The following is an 18,903-nucleotide window of genomic DNA, read 5'->3' as shown; positions in this document are numbered from 1 at the left end:
GGAAACAAGTCAGGCTGTATGAAGCTTTCATTTCTCTGGGCTCTGTCTCTGATTACACAGACACTGCCCAAAGGCCTTGGGAAAGGGGGGAGCAAACTACAGCATCATCTTTTCATGCTGAAAGGCTTGGGAGCAGTCTGGGGATTAGCATGCTCCAAGTGCACAAGCTGCAATATCTGCTAGGGCCCCTGATTTTCAGGGGAAGGATGCCAAATATTTCTTTAAGAAAAAAAAAAAAAAAGAGTCCCCTTTAAGATGTCCCAAGTTAAAAACCTCTCAACCTCCTACCATCTCTAAGTCACTTTGGAAAATTTAGAAGTTCAATTTCCCAGCACCGAGGTGATGTATATCCCTTATGATTAGGAGCAACAGAAGTGAGAAGCAGAAGGGAGCTCTGTGGTACTGCTGATGGACGGAGAGCAGAGATCTAATCTCCTGCTCCAAGCTCGGCCAGCCCATGCTGACAGGCAAACACCTCCGCAAGAGTCATCGCGACCTGCTCACGGGCTGCCTTACCCGTCACAAATCTTCTTGATTTTTTGTTTGAGCTGCTCTCCTTGATAGAAGATAATGAACACATTCTTTTTCACCTCTTCTCTCTGCAACGCAATTCAAGCAGAATTTAAAGCACCCAGGGCAAAGAATCAGGTGCAGAAAATGATTTTTTCTTTCTTTGTTTGTTTTTAAGACAGCCTCTTCAGTGGTGTGCTGTTTTCCCCCAGCCCTACTTTTTCACGATCAACATTTTTCCTAGGTGCTGTTTCAGAGACCAGGCAAGGATGGTGGCTCTGGGAGAAGGAGCAACGTGGAGCAGAGGGGTAGGGGACAGGAGGTCCCCAGGGCTCACCCTGGAGACACCAGGGGAGTTGACCCTCTTTGGTCACAGCCCACCTCCCTGGTGGCCACCAGGCAGGACAGAAAAACCACCTTGATAATGGCAGAAGGGGAAGGTGGTACCAAAAGAAACCTTGTCCCCCCCTCAAACTCTCCTGCCTTTCATCTGAAGGCTGCCTTCAGGCCCCCAGATCTGCCCCAGCCAGGGCACTGGTTCAGCTTCTGCAAGGAAGAAGCAACAGCAGGTTGGTACCCACCGTCACGGGGTCCTCCAGGGGAGTGTCCATTTCGGTGTACTTCAGGTAGATGTTTCCCCTGCAGGCTCGCCACAGCAAACGCTCGAAGGGTATCATCCTCTCCCTCTTTATAACCCCTGCTGTGAATCTGAGCAGAGTTAAAAGATAAATTACAAGACCATTCAAAGCCTTCTGGGACCTGTAGCACACTCAGGTTTACAATTTCGTGCTTTTTAGTCTGTGATAGCCAGGGCTCAGCTGTTCAAGGCAAGGTCTCTGCAGGCACATGTTTTGCCCATACCAGAGCTGATCAGGGCTGCAAAAAGACCAGCATTAACAGCTAAAAACATCCACCTGGGACAAAACCATCAGCGTGTGTAAACACACCTAGCTGAGGTAAACGTAAGGGTTTGAGTCTATGTTGGCTGCCAAATTACCATCAGTACCTCTGTGCCTGCTCTCCTGACTCTCAGCTTCTGAGTCCAGAAGCCAAACATGAGAAGTCACAAGCAAGATGGTTTTCAGTCAATACCTTCTAAGGGCTCACTGAAATTGGTGGCCTGGAAGTAAGAGGCCCTTTGTTCCACTGACCCATATCCGGACCATGGTTTTGATGATAACTTCAGAGGACAGTCATTCCTTCACCCTGATCAATCAGCTCCACTGAAGAGGCTGGCAGGCAGCCTGGCTGAAGGACGTGTATGGGTGTCATAGCACTGTGGTGCAGGTGGGAAGCCTGGTCAAGCTAGGGGCTGTCACCAGTACGCACCCCAGCTTGGCAGCTGCAGCGGGAGTGCTTCTCAGCTCCAGCAGGCCAGATGTGTCTTCGCTGAAGAAATCATCTGGCAGGTTGGTTTCTGCCTGAAAATAAATAAATAAATAAATTGGTTTTATAAACAACTCAACATTCTCCATTTGAAAACTATTTTCATATCTTTCCCCTGACATTTTTCACCCCAAAGGCAGCTTTCCACAGAGATTTAGAGCAAGGGAAAGAGAAAGAGGAAAAAAAAAAAAGAAAAAGGGAAAAAAAAGTTAAAATATCTCTTAGCAACTGAAAAGCATAAACCCTATTTTCAAAGAGAACTGGGAGCCAAGCTTGTGAGCCCCACTGAATCAGAGAGATTCAGACACCAAAATGACCGAGATACTTTTGCAAATGCATCTTACTGAATTGTGTTAAGGAGCGCTGTGATTTGCTTAAAATCAATAGCAGCAACGCACAACAAATGGAAACATCAATATTTTTAGGAACCTTCCACATCTTTACTGGAAGATCAAAGAGGCCTCTCACCTCAAAGAAGTCCTGGGTTTTCTTCAGCAGATGTTTGAGCTCCATCAGCTCAAGAAAGTTCTGCTTCAGTGTTTGTTGGTTCTGGTTAGCTTCCAGCAGCTCAGCCTCAAGTTTCTCCAGCACTGTCTGTTTAGGATCCAACCACATCCAGAAAAAAACTCAGTAGCAGCTCAATTGGCCTTTACCATGCTGATATCAAATCTTAAACATCAGATTGTTGGCTTATTTGTTTATTTTTTGTTTGTTTGTTTAAGGAGAAGTATATTAAATGTGGCCTTTAAGTAAGCACTGAGTTTGTAGGAAGACACTGATTAATGTCATTTTCCTATTGCCACCTCCACCATTGTGTATTTTGTCCTATTTTGGCATTAAGGCCAAAATTCACCTGACCAAAACGCAGGCAAATGAACAGGTGCCTGTTGTAGATACCTCCATCTGTCTCAGTGTCTCTGTGGTTCCCCACAGAACATCTTGGGCCCTAGGTGGACTGACTATGCATACTGACTACAAAAGGAGCCTACAACAAGGCCTTTTTCTTTCGTTCATTACCTACAAACCAAAACTTAGCTGAGGATGTGGGCCTAAGAACAGACCAGGCAACCGCCTTGCTCCTGTGAAGCTGAACCCCTTGGGAAGCACGATTTTCCTTCCTTGTTACCTGCGCCTGCAGAATTTAAAAGTGACCCAGTCTATAAATCTCTATAATCTTCCAGCTGGGCTAGAATAAAGCAACGTCATGGCACAACGTCAGGCAGTGCCATGACTCAGCCATACTCCCACTAGGACAGACAGTCCTTTGGGTTTTATGCAGTGAAGCTGGTTCTAACATCACGCCTCCTGATTAATCGCCCAAACCCTTCTTTCTCCTACAGATAATGGAGGGGTTTTGGTGAGAGCGATATCTTTCCTCCTAATATATTGGACCAGAGCTTTCACAGGGGATAGTGAAAAGCCTGGGCGCCATTAGGAGCATGCAACAAGACCAGCCGTGACCTAACTGCTGAGACAGCAAGTTGGAGAGCACTTCTGCAAGCAGGGAGCTCTCTGCTGGTCTCAGTTATCAGGACCTTTCTTGCAGGGGGGTCTGCATCTAGCATGTTACCCAGACACCCTGATGCATGTCCCCTTCCCTCTTTCTTGGCCTGGCCCATATTCTGTACCTCCATATCAATCATTTCCCGAGGCAGGGGCGTCTCTGGGTACTTTTCTGGTTTAATGATCTCCACAATGCCTTCCATCTCATTTTCCAGAAAACCTGCAAGGAAAGAACACTGGACATGCAGGGGCATTTCTGAGTTATCCCTCGGCATGTAAGCAACAGGACCAGCCTGGTTTGGCTTTACCAAGCATTTGTCTTTCAGATATGACCTTGCAGTAAGAAACACACCCAGAAGACACAAAGCAGTTCCAGCACAGCTGAACCATGAAAAGCATCAGGGACAAGCTGTAAAAAGGCCAAGGACACTGACTTCATGGCTTTGAATCCTTCCACAGTGTGATCTTGTGGTTTACTTCCCACCCCTTGACCCAGACAGCCCTGAGCCCTGGCACAAATGGGTGGTGGGGCACTGCCTCGCTTGGGGCTGTGAACAAGGCATGCAGCTAGCTCAGGTTTGCTTCTCTGCTCTAGCAATGGCAAGTGCTGTCCTTGTCATGGTGGGTGCTGGTGTCGTGAGGGACAGCAGAGCTCAAAGGACACATCTCCATAGGAAACCAAGCTCCATGAAATTGGCTGCCTGTGTTTTTAGGATTTGTCCCCAGGCTGAAGCACTTGGCCACAGCGCTGGGGTAAGAGTCAGGCTATCTGGGTTGAGACTCCTGCCCAGAGCCAGATTTATCTTGTGATTTTTTATATGCTAATTATCCTGCTTTCAGTTCAGTTAACCATTTTCAAAACAGGGGCGACGATTTATTGCCCATATGGGGTGAAGCGTTAATTAGCTGATGCATGCAAAACATTTCCAGGAGCTCGGATGGAAACACTGCCATTTTGCCACTAATTCTGTCCCACAGCATGTGAGCACTTAACAAAGACATTAATCCCACACCGCCAGTTGGTGCAGAGCCGACTGCACTTGACAAGCGTTTACTTACGCAGGATCCTCTCCAAGGATTCGCACCTTCTCACTTCATTCACAAACTTTCTTTGGAAGCTGTTCACATTCCCATTCAGCTAAAAACAGGAGGGAAAACAGGCATAAGGTTGAGCACCTGTTTTAACATCAGCAGAGAATGAACACCTTTGGTACAGACGGACATCTTACGGACTCCTAATGGCAGGGCAATACTGTCCATTTCCTTGTGGATGAGGACATCGTGGCCTTACCAGCCCATTTCCACCCAGACTTACGTGACATAGGCAGCAGTCATAGGTGAACTCTCATTGGGAGCCCCCCATTTTCTGGTGGTGGAGAGAGTTGTCCCAAGGGCATACAGAGCACTGGGTGGGGACTCAGGGACCAGTCGGGTCTCGGCATGGCACTTGGCCATATGATCAGCTTTGTGGAGGTCCTGTTCTCTCCAGGGGTTCTTCTACCACCCTGTAGAGGTGATGTTCATCATCTCCTTCACAAGAGCTTTGGGGAATGACAAACAAACACCTGGGGAACATCTCCAGTGACCCAGAATGCCTACAAGGCACTACTCACATCTCTGAACTGGACCAGACCCAGCTCCCCGAGCTCAGCCACGCAGCAGTAAGCAGCCTCCACCTGCAGGAAGAGCTGCATCAGGCTCATCTCCTCACTGCGGAAGATCGAGGCCATTTTGGGTGGCCTCCTCCTGCCCAGATGTCTCCAGGGGCCTCAGCAGCAGCGTGGTCTTCTTCTCCCAGGGAGGTACTGGAAGGTGCTGAGCACTGCAGGAACATGGGGATCGCTGTGAGGCACTCTGTGAGGCACTCACAGAGTTTCTCTTTGTCTTCCAGAATACAGAGAAGAAGACTCATTAATTGCACCTTGCAATTAAGGCAGGTGACAGAGGCCAGATTTTTTTTTTTTTACTTGCACTGGTAGTGTGAACATAGCGTTGCAGAAGCATACAAAGTGTGTTATGTGGGAATAGGGAGAAGAGGATTACATTGTTTAAATTATTTTTTAAAAAATTAATGTTTAAAAAATATTTTTCCCTACAAACTCTTTTCAAAAGAGGATAAATGAAATATCATGCATTCCATAAAAGTTCATTTTGTCCATATGCTTCTCTTTGTTTACCTTGGGTAATTTGAACGTACAAATTGCCTGTAGTCATTCTTGCACAAAATTAACTAATTTGCATGCACAAACACAGTGATTATTATTGCCCAGAGAAAAACATGCAAATAGATACACTTCTTGTTTGTGTTTCATTTTGAGAACGTAGTAGCAAACCAACATTTCTTAAATAGCGAACAAAAATCCCTATATAACTTCACTTCTGTGTGTTGACCAGGATGGGAAGATGAGTATTCTTAACTTGTATTGCAACCCTTTTTTTTTTTACAGCTTAATGTGGATTCTAATTATGTATTTTATAATGCATAAAGGACTCCTCTTAAATATGATAGAAACATTTTGCAGGGTATTAAAGGCTGTTTAACAGCAGTACCTTAGTTACTAGTTTGTATTTGCACAATTGCCCTATTTGTTTTCCTTGTCTTACTCTACTCATTCACTAAATGATTTAAAATGCTGAAAATAAGGTATATTAAACTAATAGCTTGTTAAAATAAAACTTATCGTGTGCCAGCTGCAGTGGCTTGAGTAAGGATATAAACATTGATATTGGTTGGACATTTTTCAGCAAAATATATTTTTCACATGAGAAAGACCCAAAAGCTGCACCCACATCCACAGTACTCATGCAAAAACGTCAAAAATTCCCCATCTCTGCTTTTCAAAAAGTTTAAAAGAACATCAAAATGTCCCATCTTAACTTATTTAGACTGAAAAGTGTGGAGAGAATGTAATTTAAAGCAGCTTTTACTTTTATATTCACAGTTAACTTCCATAAAAAATGTTAAAGGATTAGAATTAAAAGATCAAAACTTAAATGAAATATCTGGAAATATTTTACTTAAAATGTTTCAGTCCATCCCAATCCTGGCTTCTACTTTTCCTTAGCAATCAATCAGTGAAAACCCCGTAAGGCTCACTTTCCTCTTGATTTGGAATGTGGGTGAAAAAAGACAAATAAGAAGAAAAACTTCTTTTCAGTGAGAAAATCTGTTTTCCTTCCCATGCAGTGGAAGGAGGGGCATGCTCACTCCATCCACCTCCTGTGGATATAGGGGGCTTTCCCAAATGGACCTGCTGTCAGCCGTGCCCCCGTCATCACCCCCACACAGCAATTTTGTTTGATTTGGCCAAACAACAGTTAACAGAACAATCACTCACGCTTCCTCTGCTCTCTATTTTCCAGCGGTGTTACGGCATGAAAACGCTCCCCGTTTCGGGCACGGAGCTGCAGGGCTCGCAGGTGCCACACTCCTCTCCTGGAGGCTCAGCCTCCTGCTGGATGGAGACAGCCAGGCTGGGCTCTGGCACCACTGGGAGCAGAAGACCTTCTCTGCTGAGGTCTGCACCGGTCTGGACCAGAGGAAGGAAACCTTCCCGCCCCAGAGCAACCCCCGGGTGGTCTGGACCCGGTGCTTTCTGGCTGGGTCCCCACCTCCCTGCTGGGTCTGCTGCCGGAGCCGGTGGCACACGGTGTGTTGGGACTAATAACAGACGGGGCACGCCAGCTCACACCGCCCCGATGACCCGAAAACAAGCCAGAGCCTTTGAAACCTGCTGCACGCAGGGATCCATAAACCAATAAAAGGTCATTTGCAGCACTGGGTGCAGTGTCAGTCGTCAGGAAGGCAGAAAACTCCTGTGCTTTCTTTTCCTCACCAGCAGCAGTGCAGCAAAGGAAAGGGAAACAAGGAGAGGTTAATGATTTTACTCCAGCCAAGGGACTGCCAGAGCTGTATGGCAAAGAGGAGGCTCAGGGGCAAGGGGCCCTGCCAGGAGAGCTCTGTTAGCTCGGGGCAGTGCAGCGAGCAGGAACCTCATTCTCACTGCTTGAAATAACCTGATGGGGAAAGGTGGCTTTGTGGCCCTTTGCCCGCTCCAGCTGCTGAAGAGAGGACTCCAGAGAGAAATGCTGCCCCTTCTAAAACCAGTGGCAGAGCTCCCACTGAGGTCAGAGGAGACAGGTTTTGTTTCATTAAATAAGAGCAGCTGGGTCACTACTAAGGGTAGTAGGGTCACTACTAAGTCCTAGCTTGGAAGAAGAGCTAATTAAAATGCATGGTTACAAGTAAATTGCAAAGTGTCCCCTAAAGAAATGCTTTCTTAGGCCAGGCTTTTGTAGGTGCCCAGCAGCCCTGACCTGACAAGGGTACAACTTGTCCAAGGGAACAATACCAAAGGCCTATAACAATAGCGAGCTTTCTAGCACAGAGGTTTTCCATTCAAAACCAACTAGGAGCGGCCCAGGTCAACTACTGTGAGAGGGTTCCTGCCGCTTTCTGAAATCCATCTGCCTCAAGCTGCGTGACCCAAAATGAACCGTATATATGGTATAGAAAAAACATAAAGCAACTCTGGTGGGAGGGCCTAAAACTTCCATGTTGCTCAGCTGCTGCTGGTGCTGGGAGCAGGGCCATGGCACTGAGCTGGGCCTGGTGCTCCCTGGCCTCACTGCCTTGGTTGCACCCTGCTCCTCTTGTCAGTGCGCTCAGCTTTCCTTATGGATGCTACCAGTGGAAGAGATTAAAGCCAGGTGAAACTTAGCACCGTCTGCTGGGAAAGTGGGACTTCCCTGAAAAGGCAGGAGCGAAGCCATTGCTGTCGGCCCTTCATCACATGCAAAAGTACCACATGCACCATGCAGGGCTGAGGAGAAGGTGGGGTGAGAAAAGACACTGCCCAGCAGCCCACACTTTAATGCTAACTAACAGGATTCACCATTCAGCTCCTGACTGAGTTGTATTGACACAATAAAATAAAACAGCCTCTCAGACTGTTCCCTGTCTCTGAAACCGCAGTGTGTTCTTCCCCCAGCACCACTGTCACGCTCATTTAATGCATCAGACTCGCTTCTGCTCTGCGTGGCAGTCAGCCTGCGCTGCTCTTACCCAGTGCCACAGTTATGCCTGGTGGTCCCCTGAGAGCTGTTGGGGTGAGGGGACAGGAGGGAAACCCAGGCACACTTCATCACCTGAGCAATTTTTGCTGTGCCAGCCACTCAGAACAGCTAGCTGAGGAGCGAGTAAACATGGAGCACAGGATTAAAGCCCTCTTCCGTGCTCTTGTGTCCCTCTTTGCAGACAGACAATCGTAGTAGAAAGTATTTCTCCTATTTCATGCCTTTGGCATGGATAAGTATGAACAGTATTTCATAATAATCATATTATTAAAGATCAGATTATCACCACTGACAGCAGGCACTACAGCTGGTGCCATTCAGAGGAGCAGGAACCAGGGAGGGCTCCAGCCCCCTCAGCAGGCTCATTGCCCTGGGAGGGGGTCCAGAGCAACAGCACTGGGGCATGGTGCGGCCACAAACCCAACTTTTGTGTAATTGTAACCGCAACTGGGGCTGGTAACGACAAAGGGCACAGTTGTGGCGGTTTTTTTGAGCACTCAGGCTGTTTTCCTCTGTGCAAACAGAAAGCATATACTCTCTCCCCTTCTTTTTAAATAATAAAATCTGAGTGGTTTTTATTTTTTTTTTCTCCCGTTCACCCGGTTCTATAATTCAAATCCCCTGTTTACAGGTATTTTTAGCGTAGAAGTCCATTTTTCCCATCAATGAATATGCTAATCAAAATAGTCCCCTCCCTGATGGACAAATAATTGACTTGGATCGATCTGCCTAAAGTTACCAGCTTTTTAAAGCCATGTTTTGAAGGTAGATCTCACCAGTAGGTCAGACCACCTAGCCTACTCATTGGCTTAATAGTACCACGATCCCCTCTGTAAGTTGAGCAGAGTCCTTGTGAATTGTCAGCTGGGAATTATCAACCAGCCATAGACTGCTCTGTCAATATGCAAAGCTAAGGGAGATCCCAAAGAGGCAACTGCAGGGGTGTCACGATTTTCAGCAGCCTAGGGAAGTTTCATGCAGCTCTATGTGTCACTGGGATCAGCATCTCAGTAACCACTCTATGCTCAGCTCCACCACACAGGAGGTTTTGGCTGGCCACACTACATGTTAATGTGTGAGCTTTCACCCAAGCTACACCCCGTTGCAGCAGCTGAGCAGGGAAGCACCTCAGGTACACAGAAATCAGGGTAGGGTGTAGTTAAATTCACCTCAAATAAAAACAGCAAGGTTGTGTGCTTTGCCCTGAGCTAAACAGAGTGCTACCGCTCAGTTACCATAGTGTTGGTCACTGCAGGGATACAACAGGGTTGGAGCAGCAATCAGATTTCCCTTGGGAACACAAAACATAAACATGTTGCACATGTAAACAGAAAACATACATATGTATATATAGACAGAATGAGAATGCGTGTGTACGATAAAAGGTAATAATTCCCTAAGAGACACGCCTGGTAGTGGTATGTCAAGGGTAATACCTTCTTCAGCAGAGAAACTTAATGCTGAAGCTCTCCCTGTGGCACAAAACACACGATTGGTTTGTGTGTGAAGTATTGCCTTCTTAGTAATTATCAGAAAAAGCTGACCAGCAGCCCTACACACTGTGGAACAGTCTCTAAGGAGAGAGGTAGGGAGGGACACGGTTTTAGGGTAAACCGAGTCATGCCTTGAGAACTGCATGGACAGGACAGCACAAGCTGAAGGAGACCCCTTTCTCTGCTGGTGCTGTGGCCATGTCACACAGCAAGGCATCCTCACACAGACTGGAGTTGGTACAATGCGTAGGGACCAAGCTAGGGACAGCTTGGAGAGTCTTACCGCTCCACAGACAGTCACAGCACTGAAATATGAATGCATTACACATAAGAAATGAAACAAATCCAAATCTGTGTCAGGAGATGATTTTCTAGGGCTCCCATTGTGCCCAAACTTATGGAGCAAAGCCTTCATTTCCAGTTCTATCCAAAAATCACTGAAGCAAAACACAGCCTTTCACTGCTTCAGAAGACTTTGGAGCAGCACTTTCTGTGTTACAGAGGGAAAAATTGTTATAAAGGAAAATAAATACTTTATGTTAATTATATAAAGTATTTTCAGTATCCCTTAAAATGGGCAGGCTTACCTGCAAGCTGTCAGAGTATTTAGGTAGTAGTTAAAATTCAGAAGATATTTCATTCATTCACATAACAGCAGGGCAGTTTCATCTTCTTTCATTGTCCCACAAACATGTTGCGCTGCACAGAACACTTGTACTCATTATTTCTGCAAAATTAAATGCCAGATTAGCTTTCAGCAGGAGGCATGGTTGAGAAATTCAGGAAGGACTGGTGAAGCTGGAAGCGAGCAGAGCATCGTTCCTACCCAGAGTAAAACAGTTGAGTCTTAGTTTAGTTTTGATGCAACAGAGCGCTCAGATAAAAGCATGAATTAAAGAAAATTAGCACAAAAGGACTTAGACACTGATATCAGGCTGATATGAAGGTTGTCCTACGGGCTACCTCCAAGCAACCCTGAGCAGTAGGAGTGCGTTCTCAGCACCTCTCCTGCTGTGCCCCGTGTCTATCCAGGCTGAGAGCCACCTTGGCTGGGGTCATGCACCCAGGCAGCTGCCAGCTGAACAGGACATGCCATCAGGCACTCCTGGGGTGTCAGATGAAGGACAAGGGCCATGCACACCAGCAGAGGTGGGAGGCGGCTGCCATGGACTGGCTGTCGGCAGCCCGTGACTCCTCCAGTCCTGAAGGCATGTTGACACCAAAACAGGGAGGCAAGGACGGCAAGTGTGTCCTTTTGGGCTGGCCTGCACTCCTCTGCAGCTCAGGGAGGTCTTTCTCCAGGGGAGCCCCTTGGTGCCTGCATCCTTCTGTGCCTACATGCAAATACCTGCAAAGGAGCAGAGCACCAGGGAGGACAGCAAGGGGGACACTGGTCAAGGCTGAAACCTCATATGTTTTGCTCCTGAGCTTTTTCTTAAACAAAGGGAAACCAAATGTTTCTCAGGGTTTTTTAATTATTATTATTTTTATTTTTATACCAGCACCCCCATCACATCCCATTCACTGCAGTTCCCACTGGAAGCCTGTCATGCCACTGCTTGCTGACTTTAGCAGTGTGGATGGAAGAAAAAATTTTAGATACTGCCCATCCTACTCAGATGGTTGCCACAGATGCCTTCTCCCTCACCTCCCACAGGAGAGCTGACCATCCCAGGCGGGCTCCAGATGCCTTTATTTCCACATCAACACCCAGAATCATTTCTGGCCGTGGTGGAGAGCACCAACAACCTGTTTTCCCCACAGAGTCCACCTCTGACAGAGGCTTTCTTCCTGATTTAATGCCTGAAGCTTTCTTTGGGAAGGACATTGTGATGGGTCACAGCCAGGGGCACGCAGAGCCAACAGCCTGTGGAACTGCAGCGATGTGTGGTGCTCATCAGACCAAGCCACCACCAGAAGCACTTCAACAGCTCTTTTAGCCCATCTCTGCAGGATCAAGCAGAGACTCAGGCGACAGAAGTTGCCTGAGGACCCCTCTGGGAAGGTCTGGATCCAGAGGGCTTTCTCCCTCAGGCTGCAGCAGGCCCTGGGGAGAAACCTCCAGGTTTGACCTTCAGGGGCCCTCCCCCTGCTGCCTCAGCGCCCGTACCCACCTCCTGCTGGGGCTGTTTTGCTCCGAGCCCTTCTCCTTCTTCACCCTGTTGTGGTGGGGAAGTTCAAGGTGTCCTGGCAGCAGGAAGCTCTTTTGCTCCACCCTCAGACCGGCCGTCTGAGTTTGTCGAGGATTTTGCAGAAGCAGAGCTGCCAAGAACAGCAAGCTGACCTGTGCTCGGGTGGGAGCTGCACCCCCGGCATGAAGCTCTTCTCCTGCAAGCCCTGGGCAGCCCTCGCCGTGCTCTTCTTCACCACCATGCTCCAGCGTTCCTGCTCAGCAGGTAGGGCTCTTCTCTTACGCTCCAGCTTCCATACCCTGCCTTTCCCCCCACTCTTTTCTCTAAACGTATTGCCCATTGATGGTGATTTGTTCTTTAAAAACAAGGAGGGCTCCCTTGTATCATCCAAAAAGCATAAAGAGCTGGAATTGATTAATGCTAATGAGAATTACACAATATGATTGATCACAGCATCTTTCTTAAGAGGAGTGCTTTTGCCAGCTATTTACAAATCCACCCTAAATGTGAGTGAGTTGCAGGCTGCTCTCCTGAATGGCAGTGACAGGGGGCCATGGTTTCTTGGCCTTCAATTACTTCAATTACTGAGGTAAAAGACCATTTGAAGAGGCTCACTGTAGCCTGGTTAACTCTTATGAGGTGCTTTTTGCAGGAAATCTGGCTCTGCTGCCCCTTTAATTGGAGTGGCTGCCTAAAAACCCAGGTGTAAATGAGACCTGTGAGCAGCTCTTGTCCCGTCAGAATATCACCTGCTTTTGTGTATCAGCACTAGCTGAGACCTACCAGATGCTTAAAGATGGGTTAGCTTTGACAGCTCGTCTGCAGGCTGCAAAGTCTATAAATGTGAAGCAATGCTCTGTGCTCTGCAGCACTTTCTTCCACAGGTCATGCACAGGTTTTAATTATTCTTTTCAGTGCTTCCATGAGGGTACACATTAACCCAGAAAAGAAATTATGGGCTTGGCCAAGGTCATTCAGCAAGTCCTAGCAGAGGTAGGGAAAAGAATGAGGAGCACTCAGACCCTGCCCTGGAGAAGGCTGCCTGGGGACCTAGTCCCACGCTGGCAGCAGGCAAAAGAAAAGCTCTCACCTTGCTGGTGGCCACTCAGCTCAAAACACAAAGCAGAACACCAGTAGGTAACCCCAGGGGGGCACCTCCTGCAGGACAGCCTCAGTTTATTTACAGTTACTTGGAAAATGACAAACTCAAAACAAAAGGTTTGGGCAAAGGTCTTGTTAAGTTTTGTTTCCCTGAACTGAAGTCAAACCTGAACCATTGTTTTGGAGTCTTCAGTGATATCAAGCTGGATCTGAATTCCTCTATCATATTCCGAATTATTAGCTCAGAGATGGTTTGACTGGATATGGCTTTCTCAACCTTTGCTAGGTCTCTGGACCAACAGCTCATTGGGGTCCCTCTGCCTGCATGCAGTAGAAACCCTTACTATAGTTGTAAGGCCATGTTTTTCCTACATCTCAGAGGGCCATTGCAGACACTTCACCTGACTGAACTCAAACTGGACTGCCCACGATGGTACAGGAGGAGATATTTCCGTGTCTCCCTTCCTTCTGCAGCAGGGGACAGGCTGGTGCTAGCACAGGGACCACAGCAGCCCGTGCTTCTCCCAAGCAGGTGTCCCTCAGCCACCCCATACTGCAACACTCCAAGGTGCACGCTGTGGCTGGGGGAAAGTGGGATATTAGAAGGTCTAAGGAGGCTTCAGGGAAAATGGATATTACAGATCTGGAGGGTTGGAGACCAGCTGCAGTGCTGTGCTAGAGTGCAGGTGTGCTCTGATTCTGGGCAGGAAGCAGGATAAAGAGGCAAAACCTTCTTCACTGAAGCCCATGTCCTTCTCCTTCCCTTCCCTATGTCTGTTTTATGTTGTATTTTCCAACCTGAGCTGGTTAATGTGCTCATCTTTTCTCCTTTGCTTTCCTTCTGGCAGCAGCTGAAGGAGCCTCCAGCGTTTCAACAAGTGCGATGCCCACGACCGAGTACGAATCACCATGTCTTAGTAAGTCTTTGTAAACTGTGACTACCATGATAAAGCCAGGACTAAGCAGGTCTCTGGAGAGGCTATCCTGGAAAAGGATTTATTTATTCTCATTTGCTGTTATCAAGGCTTCAGTTGCAGGTGAAATTCTAGGAGGCATTTCTAAGCCTCCTCTGTTGGCATTCCCCATATATCCTGCGTGCTTTCAGGTAGACTTACACCTTTGAACAGGCTACTCCATGGCTGGTTCAGTTTGTGTGCCCTAGAACTCTTGCCAGACCAGCTGCCTCTGGGCACAATGTGATCTTCCAGGAGTGCCCCCATCCTATTGAGTCTTCCCCAGACAGCCACCCTCAGGCAACCCGAGATCCCACCAGTCCTCCCAGAGTCACCTCTCCATCCCAAACATCAAGCAGCCCCAAAGTCCTACAGTTCCTGCACTGCAGTACATGTACCAGCAGAGGTGTGCTACCTTAAATGATGACAAAGGTATAGGACAAGGTGGTTCCGGCTGCCCCAGCCTTCATGGGCACCGAGGTTTCATGCTCAGCTTCCCTTCCAGCCCAAAGAATTGAGATGCTTTGGTTCTCCATGCTCCCTTTGATACGTCCACCTCACCACCCAGGATGCAGACACACAGCTGGGTATCTTCACTGTATCCACCTGATGGAAAAAGCGTGGCAGACACCTTTAAACAACAGCATGAATACAACAACTAATGATAGGTTCCTCAAGTGGCTTTAGGAAATTGAACTGCTTTAAACAAACAAACAAAAAAAAGATGCAAAAGATGCAAGAGAAAATAGAGAAAATGCATGGAATTGTTAAAATTTTTTCATTTTTAGATATGTGAAATAGGGATGTCCCAGTGGTGGTAAATGTAAAAACAGCAGAACACAGGCAAGTTGTATTTAACAGCCCAGCACAGAGCAGCCAGTGATTCTATTACCAACAGAGGTATGGGGTACCTGAAATAATGGAAATCTTGCTGACAGTGTCTTTGCTAGAGAGATCCTCTTACTCCGTTGCATGAAGTTTTCTCTACACTATGTTTATTTTAAATAGTAACTAGCTACTTCTATCATACTCCATTCCTAAAACTGACCAAGCAGATGCTATTTAGGTGTTTTGAAAGTTTTCGGTAACGATGGGCACAGTGGTAAGAGTACCAGCTCAGATGGCTGGCCAACGGGGATGACCAAATCTTGAAGATACGTAGATGAAACTGAGGACTGCCATCCTCGCGGTTAAGAGCCAGGCTTAGGGGACAGCTGTCCAAAGTCAGAGTGACAGAACACAGGGCATATCGTGAAGTCACCATCTCACCTGCCTTCTAGCAAGGAAAACCTGCTACGTATTTAGGCTCCCATCAGCTCACTTCATTTCTTCTCCTCCAGATGTGGACTTCTGCACGCAAGCGGCTACGTGCTGCCAGTCAGGCATGGATGATTACGGGTGGATTGCAGCAGCTGTCGGCTGGAGCCTCTGGTTTCTGACGCTCATCCTGCTCTGTGTGGAAAAGATCATGAAACTCCGTCCAGATGAACCCAAATATTTGGTAGCCTGAAGCGGGACAAGCCAGTGAGCAGCAGTCAGGTGCAGACAGACTGACAAAGCATCCCAATCATTTCCTAAGGAACAGAAAAGAAAGGGACTGTACCTTCAGCTATAAAAGGCCAGATCTAAGCAGACACCTGCTGAAGCTTCATTATCCTGAGCAGGTCCAAGCCCAGGTGTACTGCAGGCTCCATCCAGACCCTGCAAGCTACCAGGGACATGCTACTACACACAGAAAACCTTTTCCCTAAGCCCTTTCCAGCCTGCAGACAACCCAGTACAGAGCCTTTGAGTTTGAAATAGAAGGGAACAAACAAAGCTAGTCCTTGGATGAGCAACATTGCCAGATCTAGTCCTAAGCTATGGGCCAGGCTACATCAGAAAACAGATGCAACTCATTGATCATACTGAGTAACTTTCATTCACTAAACCACAGTGTTTACTGGCAACAAGGAGAACTCTGTTATGGAAATTTAAGGCTTGTTTGGGCTGATTCGAAATTAGAACTCGTTATTCCAGTGCAACCTATATGTGAACTGTTTTGTGAGAGGTTAACACTGGTTGCATTTATTCAGCTTGCACCTGCCTGTGTAATTAAGCCACGCTGCACCATGGCAAGTGGGTTTAAACCAGGATATCCAAGTCAAGCAAAAAATGCACCTATTTATGTAAGATGATAATAAATGCTCTTCTTGATGGAAAGATTCTCACTGACTGGTTTAATCCTAGTTTATGTTGAAAAGCTTGTATCAGCAAGGAATTACCACACACAAATTGTTAGAAACATGATTCTAAGGAGAAATATTCATGCAGCAGGGTTTGACTCACTGCAGTCAAATCTTGTTTGGGGCAGTTGCACCAAATCCATTATTAAAACAATAAACCAACATTAAATTCATCTAGGCATATACAGGATTAGCAAACCTAGAGACCAGCTGAAACCAAACACAGAAAGTTATCCTTTAACCAAAGAAAGCTCTAGCAGAGATTTCTATCTATTAAGTATCATTAAAGCTTCACTTCATGTGTTAGAAAAGATACAAATCAGCTTAAGACTCCTCAAATGAATTCTCGCACAACCAGGCACTTCAGTCAGGACAGTCCTGTGCCAGTTCAAACTGGCACGTGGTTACCCCTCATCAGCTATCCACAGGAATGGGCACCAGTTAGGCACTGAGAAGAAGGCATCCTTCGCTACCATCAGTGTCACTTCACAGAAAAAGTCTTCTGGTGGGAAATGTTGAGCTGGCGTGCTAGCTTCAGGAAAAAGTCCCGAAATGAAAGGGCTTAATTCCTTTGTGGCATTTGTAGTTTGTTTTTTTGTTTGTTTGTTTGTTTTCCCTCCCATATTCACCATAATACTATTAGTAAATAATCACAAAACACTGTTTAGTTAAGAAAATGCTTCGGCATTTCAACGTACAACAATTAAAACAAACGTAATAGCCACAAGACAAATGTTGGTGTGGGACCAGCCAACTGCTTCTTCCCACCAAAAATGGTTGTGTCTGCACAAACTTACAGAAACAAAGGGTTCTGCGCTTTATTGCTGGCAGTGATTGAAAGTACAGTGAGTTGACGGTTTACCACTCCAATCATTGATGGATGACAGATCTTGTAACTACATACATCATCTTTTGCCTGATTGAATAGTTTTAATAGTGGAAAATGTGCATTGGTCTGAATGCAATATGATAGATACTGTGAAAAAATCTCCACCTATTGCCTTAGTGCCTGCTTCTGCAGAACTCTTCCTAGCATTCTCCAGTTTTATGGAAATTGTTCTCTTGCTCAGGAACACAGAAGTGCCTGCTGGAAATGGCTTTAGTTTTGATTTTTGAAGGGTTATGTTTTATGGCTTTTGCATTTCCTTGGCTAAGGCTATGAGCACATGAATGCAGTCTGTCATGGGGGTGAATCCACTTCTGTCTAAAGAGTTGTGAGCACATGATGCAAGCTCTAGATGCCCTATAGCTCAGCACAGCACCTGCAAACCTATTCCATAATAACTGAGCAATTTGGAGGGCTTCCTAAAGCTTGTCTTTAGGAGCACAGCTCGTTTTTCATATTCTCCAAAACAGTCTGCTTGCATGCAGCCACAGTCAAAGAATGTAGTTGATTTAAATCTCAAGTTTTTTTTTTTTCTCACAGCTTTGGATGCACAGTGCAAAAGGAGGAGATATTCTCTAATGGTGTTGTCATTGTTTCAGGGGCTTGTCAATAATTGCAGGGAGCACAGAATAAAAAAATTGTATCCAAAAGACATGAGAAACTGATAAAAAGGCAAACAAAAAAAAAATACTGAGTATAACTGGATTATTCATACCCAATATACGATAATCTAAAAATTATCCATGGTCCACTATTACATTTCCTGGAATATTTTTAGCTGAGGAACTCACACAGCAGCACGGCTTGTGGGTTATAACTCTATTTTAAGATCAATCGGGTCACAGTAGAAGGTTGTGGTCTGTTTTTGATGCACAAGTTAAAAGCGACTCTACAGTACAATGCCTTAGAAATGTGGTATATGAGCCATGCCATAGACTGTTTTTGGTATATTCATTGCATGTTTTTCTCATTCCTAATAGTATCATCACCACTTATTATTATACTTCTAATAGTATGATTGGTATAATAATATCATTACCCCCAACTAGCGCAATGCTGCCCAAGCCCTGTTGACTTCAAGGGAGCTACACTAACACACACACATCCAGCACATGCCCTGTTCTATTCAGGAAGCCTACCATTTTTATTCCCACGGGAAAACTTGGGAACAAAACATAACTCCCAATTTACAGGCATCATTTCACCTGCGTTAAACCTTGGTGCTCCTTCAGCACGCCACACGCTATGCCATGCTGTGGCACTGAGCTGGTTTAGGCTCTCAAGCATCTCAAAGCATGTAAAAAATAAGGCAATGTCTCATATTACCCATTAAGCTGTCCATTACCCTCTAGAATGATGACAGAAATATTAATGCTCCAGTCATTTACAGTACATTGATCAGTCAAATGCTGTGTTCTTGCACCAAAAAGTTCCTTGCTGGAAGAAGAAGGAAAATAAATGATTCTAGCTTATATGATTTAGTATAACAAGGCAAAAATGGTTGAAATCTGGATGGCTGAATGAAAATAACAGAATCACAGAATTGTCTAGGTTGGAAGAGACCTCCATGATCACTGAGTCCAACCTCTGACCTAATGCTAACCAGCCCCCCACTAAACCATATCCCTAAGCTCTACA

General features: G+C 46.2%; 2 protein-coding genes across 3 annotated transcripts in view; one reads left to right on the top strand and one right to left on the bottom strand.

The window, feature by feature from the left end:
• Positions 1–10,689, bottom strand: part of ATP6V0A4 (ATPase H+ transporting V0 subunit a4) — a 28,437-nt gene extending 17,748 nt beyond the window's left edge. Inside the window, exons 1-8 of one of the 2 annotated variants that reach the window (XM_038181139.2) lie at positions 10,556–10,689; positions 5,013–5,221; positions 4,459–4,537; positions 3,525–3,619; positions 2,365–2,490; positions 1,840–1,931; positions 1,092–1,218; positions 517–599 (exon numbers count right to left, since the gene is read on the bottom strand). In XM_038181139.2, coding sequence (XP_038037067.2) covers positions 517–599; positions 1,092–1,218; positions 1,840–1,931; positions 2,365–2,490; positions 3,525–3,619; positions 4,459–4,537; positions 5,013–5,129 — 719 coding nt within the window. In that variant the 5' untranslated portion in view covers positions 5,130–5,221; positions 10,556–10,689. Of the gene's footprint in view, positions 1–516; positions 600–1,091; positions 1,219–1,839; positions 1,932–2,364; positions 2,491–3,524; positions 3,620–4,458; positions 4,538–5,012; positions 5,222–6,737; positions 7,050–10,555 lie in introns of those variants that run through there. The other variant, XM_005021511.6, reaches the window with a different exon arrangement.
• Positions 10,690–11,839: 1,150 nt separating this feature from the next.
• On the top strand, positions 11,840–16,360 carry TMEM213 (transmembrane protein 213). The gene is made up of 3 exons (XM_021273720.4): positions 11,840–12,364; positions 14,050–14,118; positions 15,495–16,360. Exons 1-3 carry the CDS (start codon positions 12,283–12,285, stop codon positions 15,662–15,664), a joined length of 321 nt encoding a protein of 106 aa, XP_021129395.3. The 5' UTR covers positions 11,840–12,282; the 3' UTR covers positions 15,665–16,360.
• The last annotated feature ends 2,543 nt before the right edge of the window (positions 16,361–18,903 follow it).

Source organism: Anas platyrhynchos, chromosome 1, assembly GCF_047663525.1.
Source record: "Anas platyrhynchos isolate ZD024472 breed Pekin duck chromosome 1, IASCAAS_PekinDuck_T2T, whole genome shotgun sequence".
NCBI lineage: Eukaryota > Metazoa > Chordata > Aves > Anseriformes > Anatidae > Anas > Anas platyrhynchos.
This window is presented reverse-complemented; position numbering and strand designations above follow the sequence as displayed.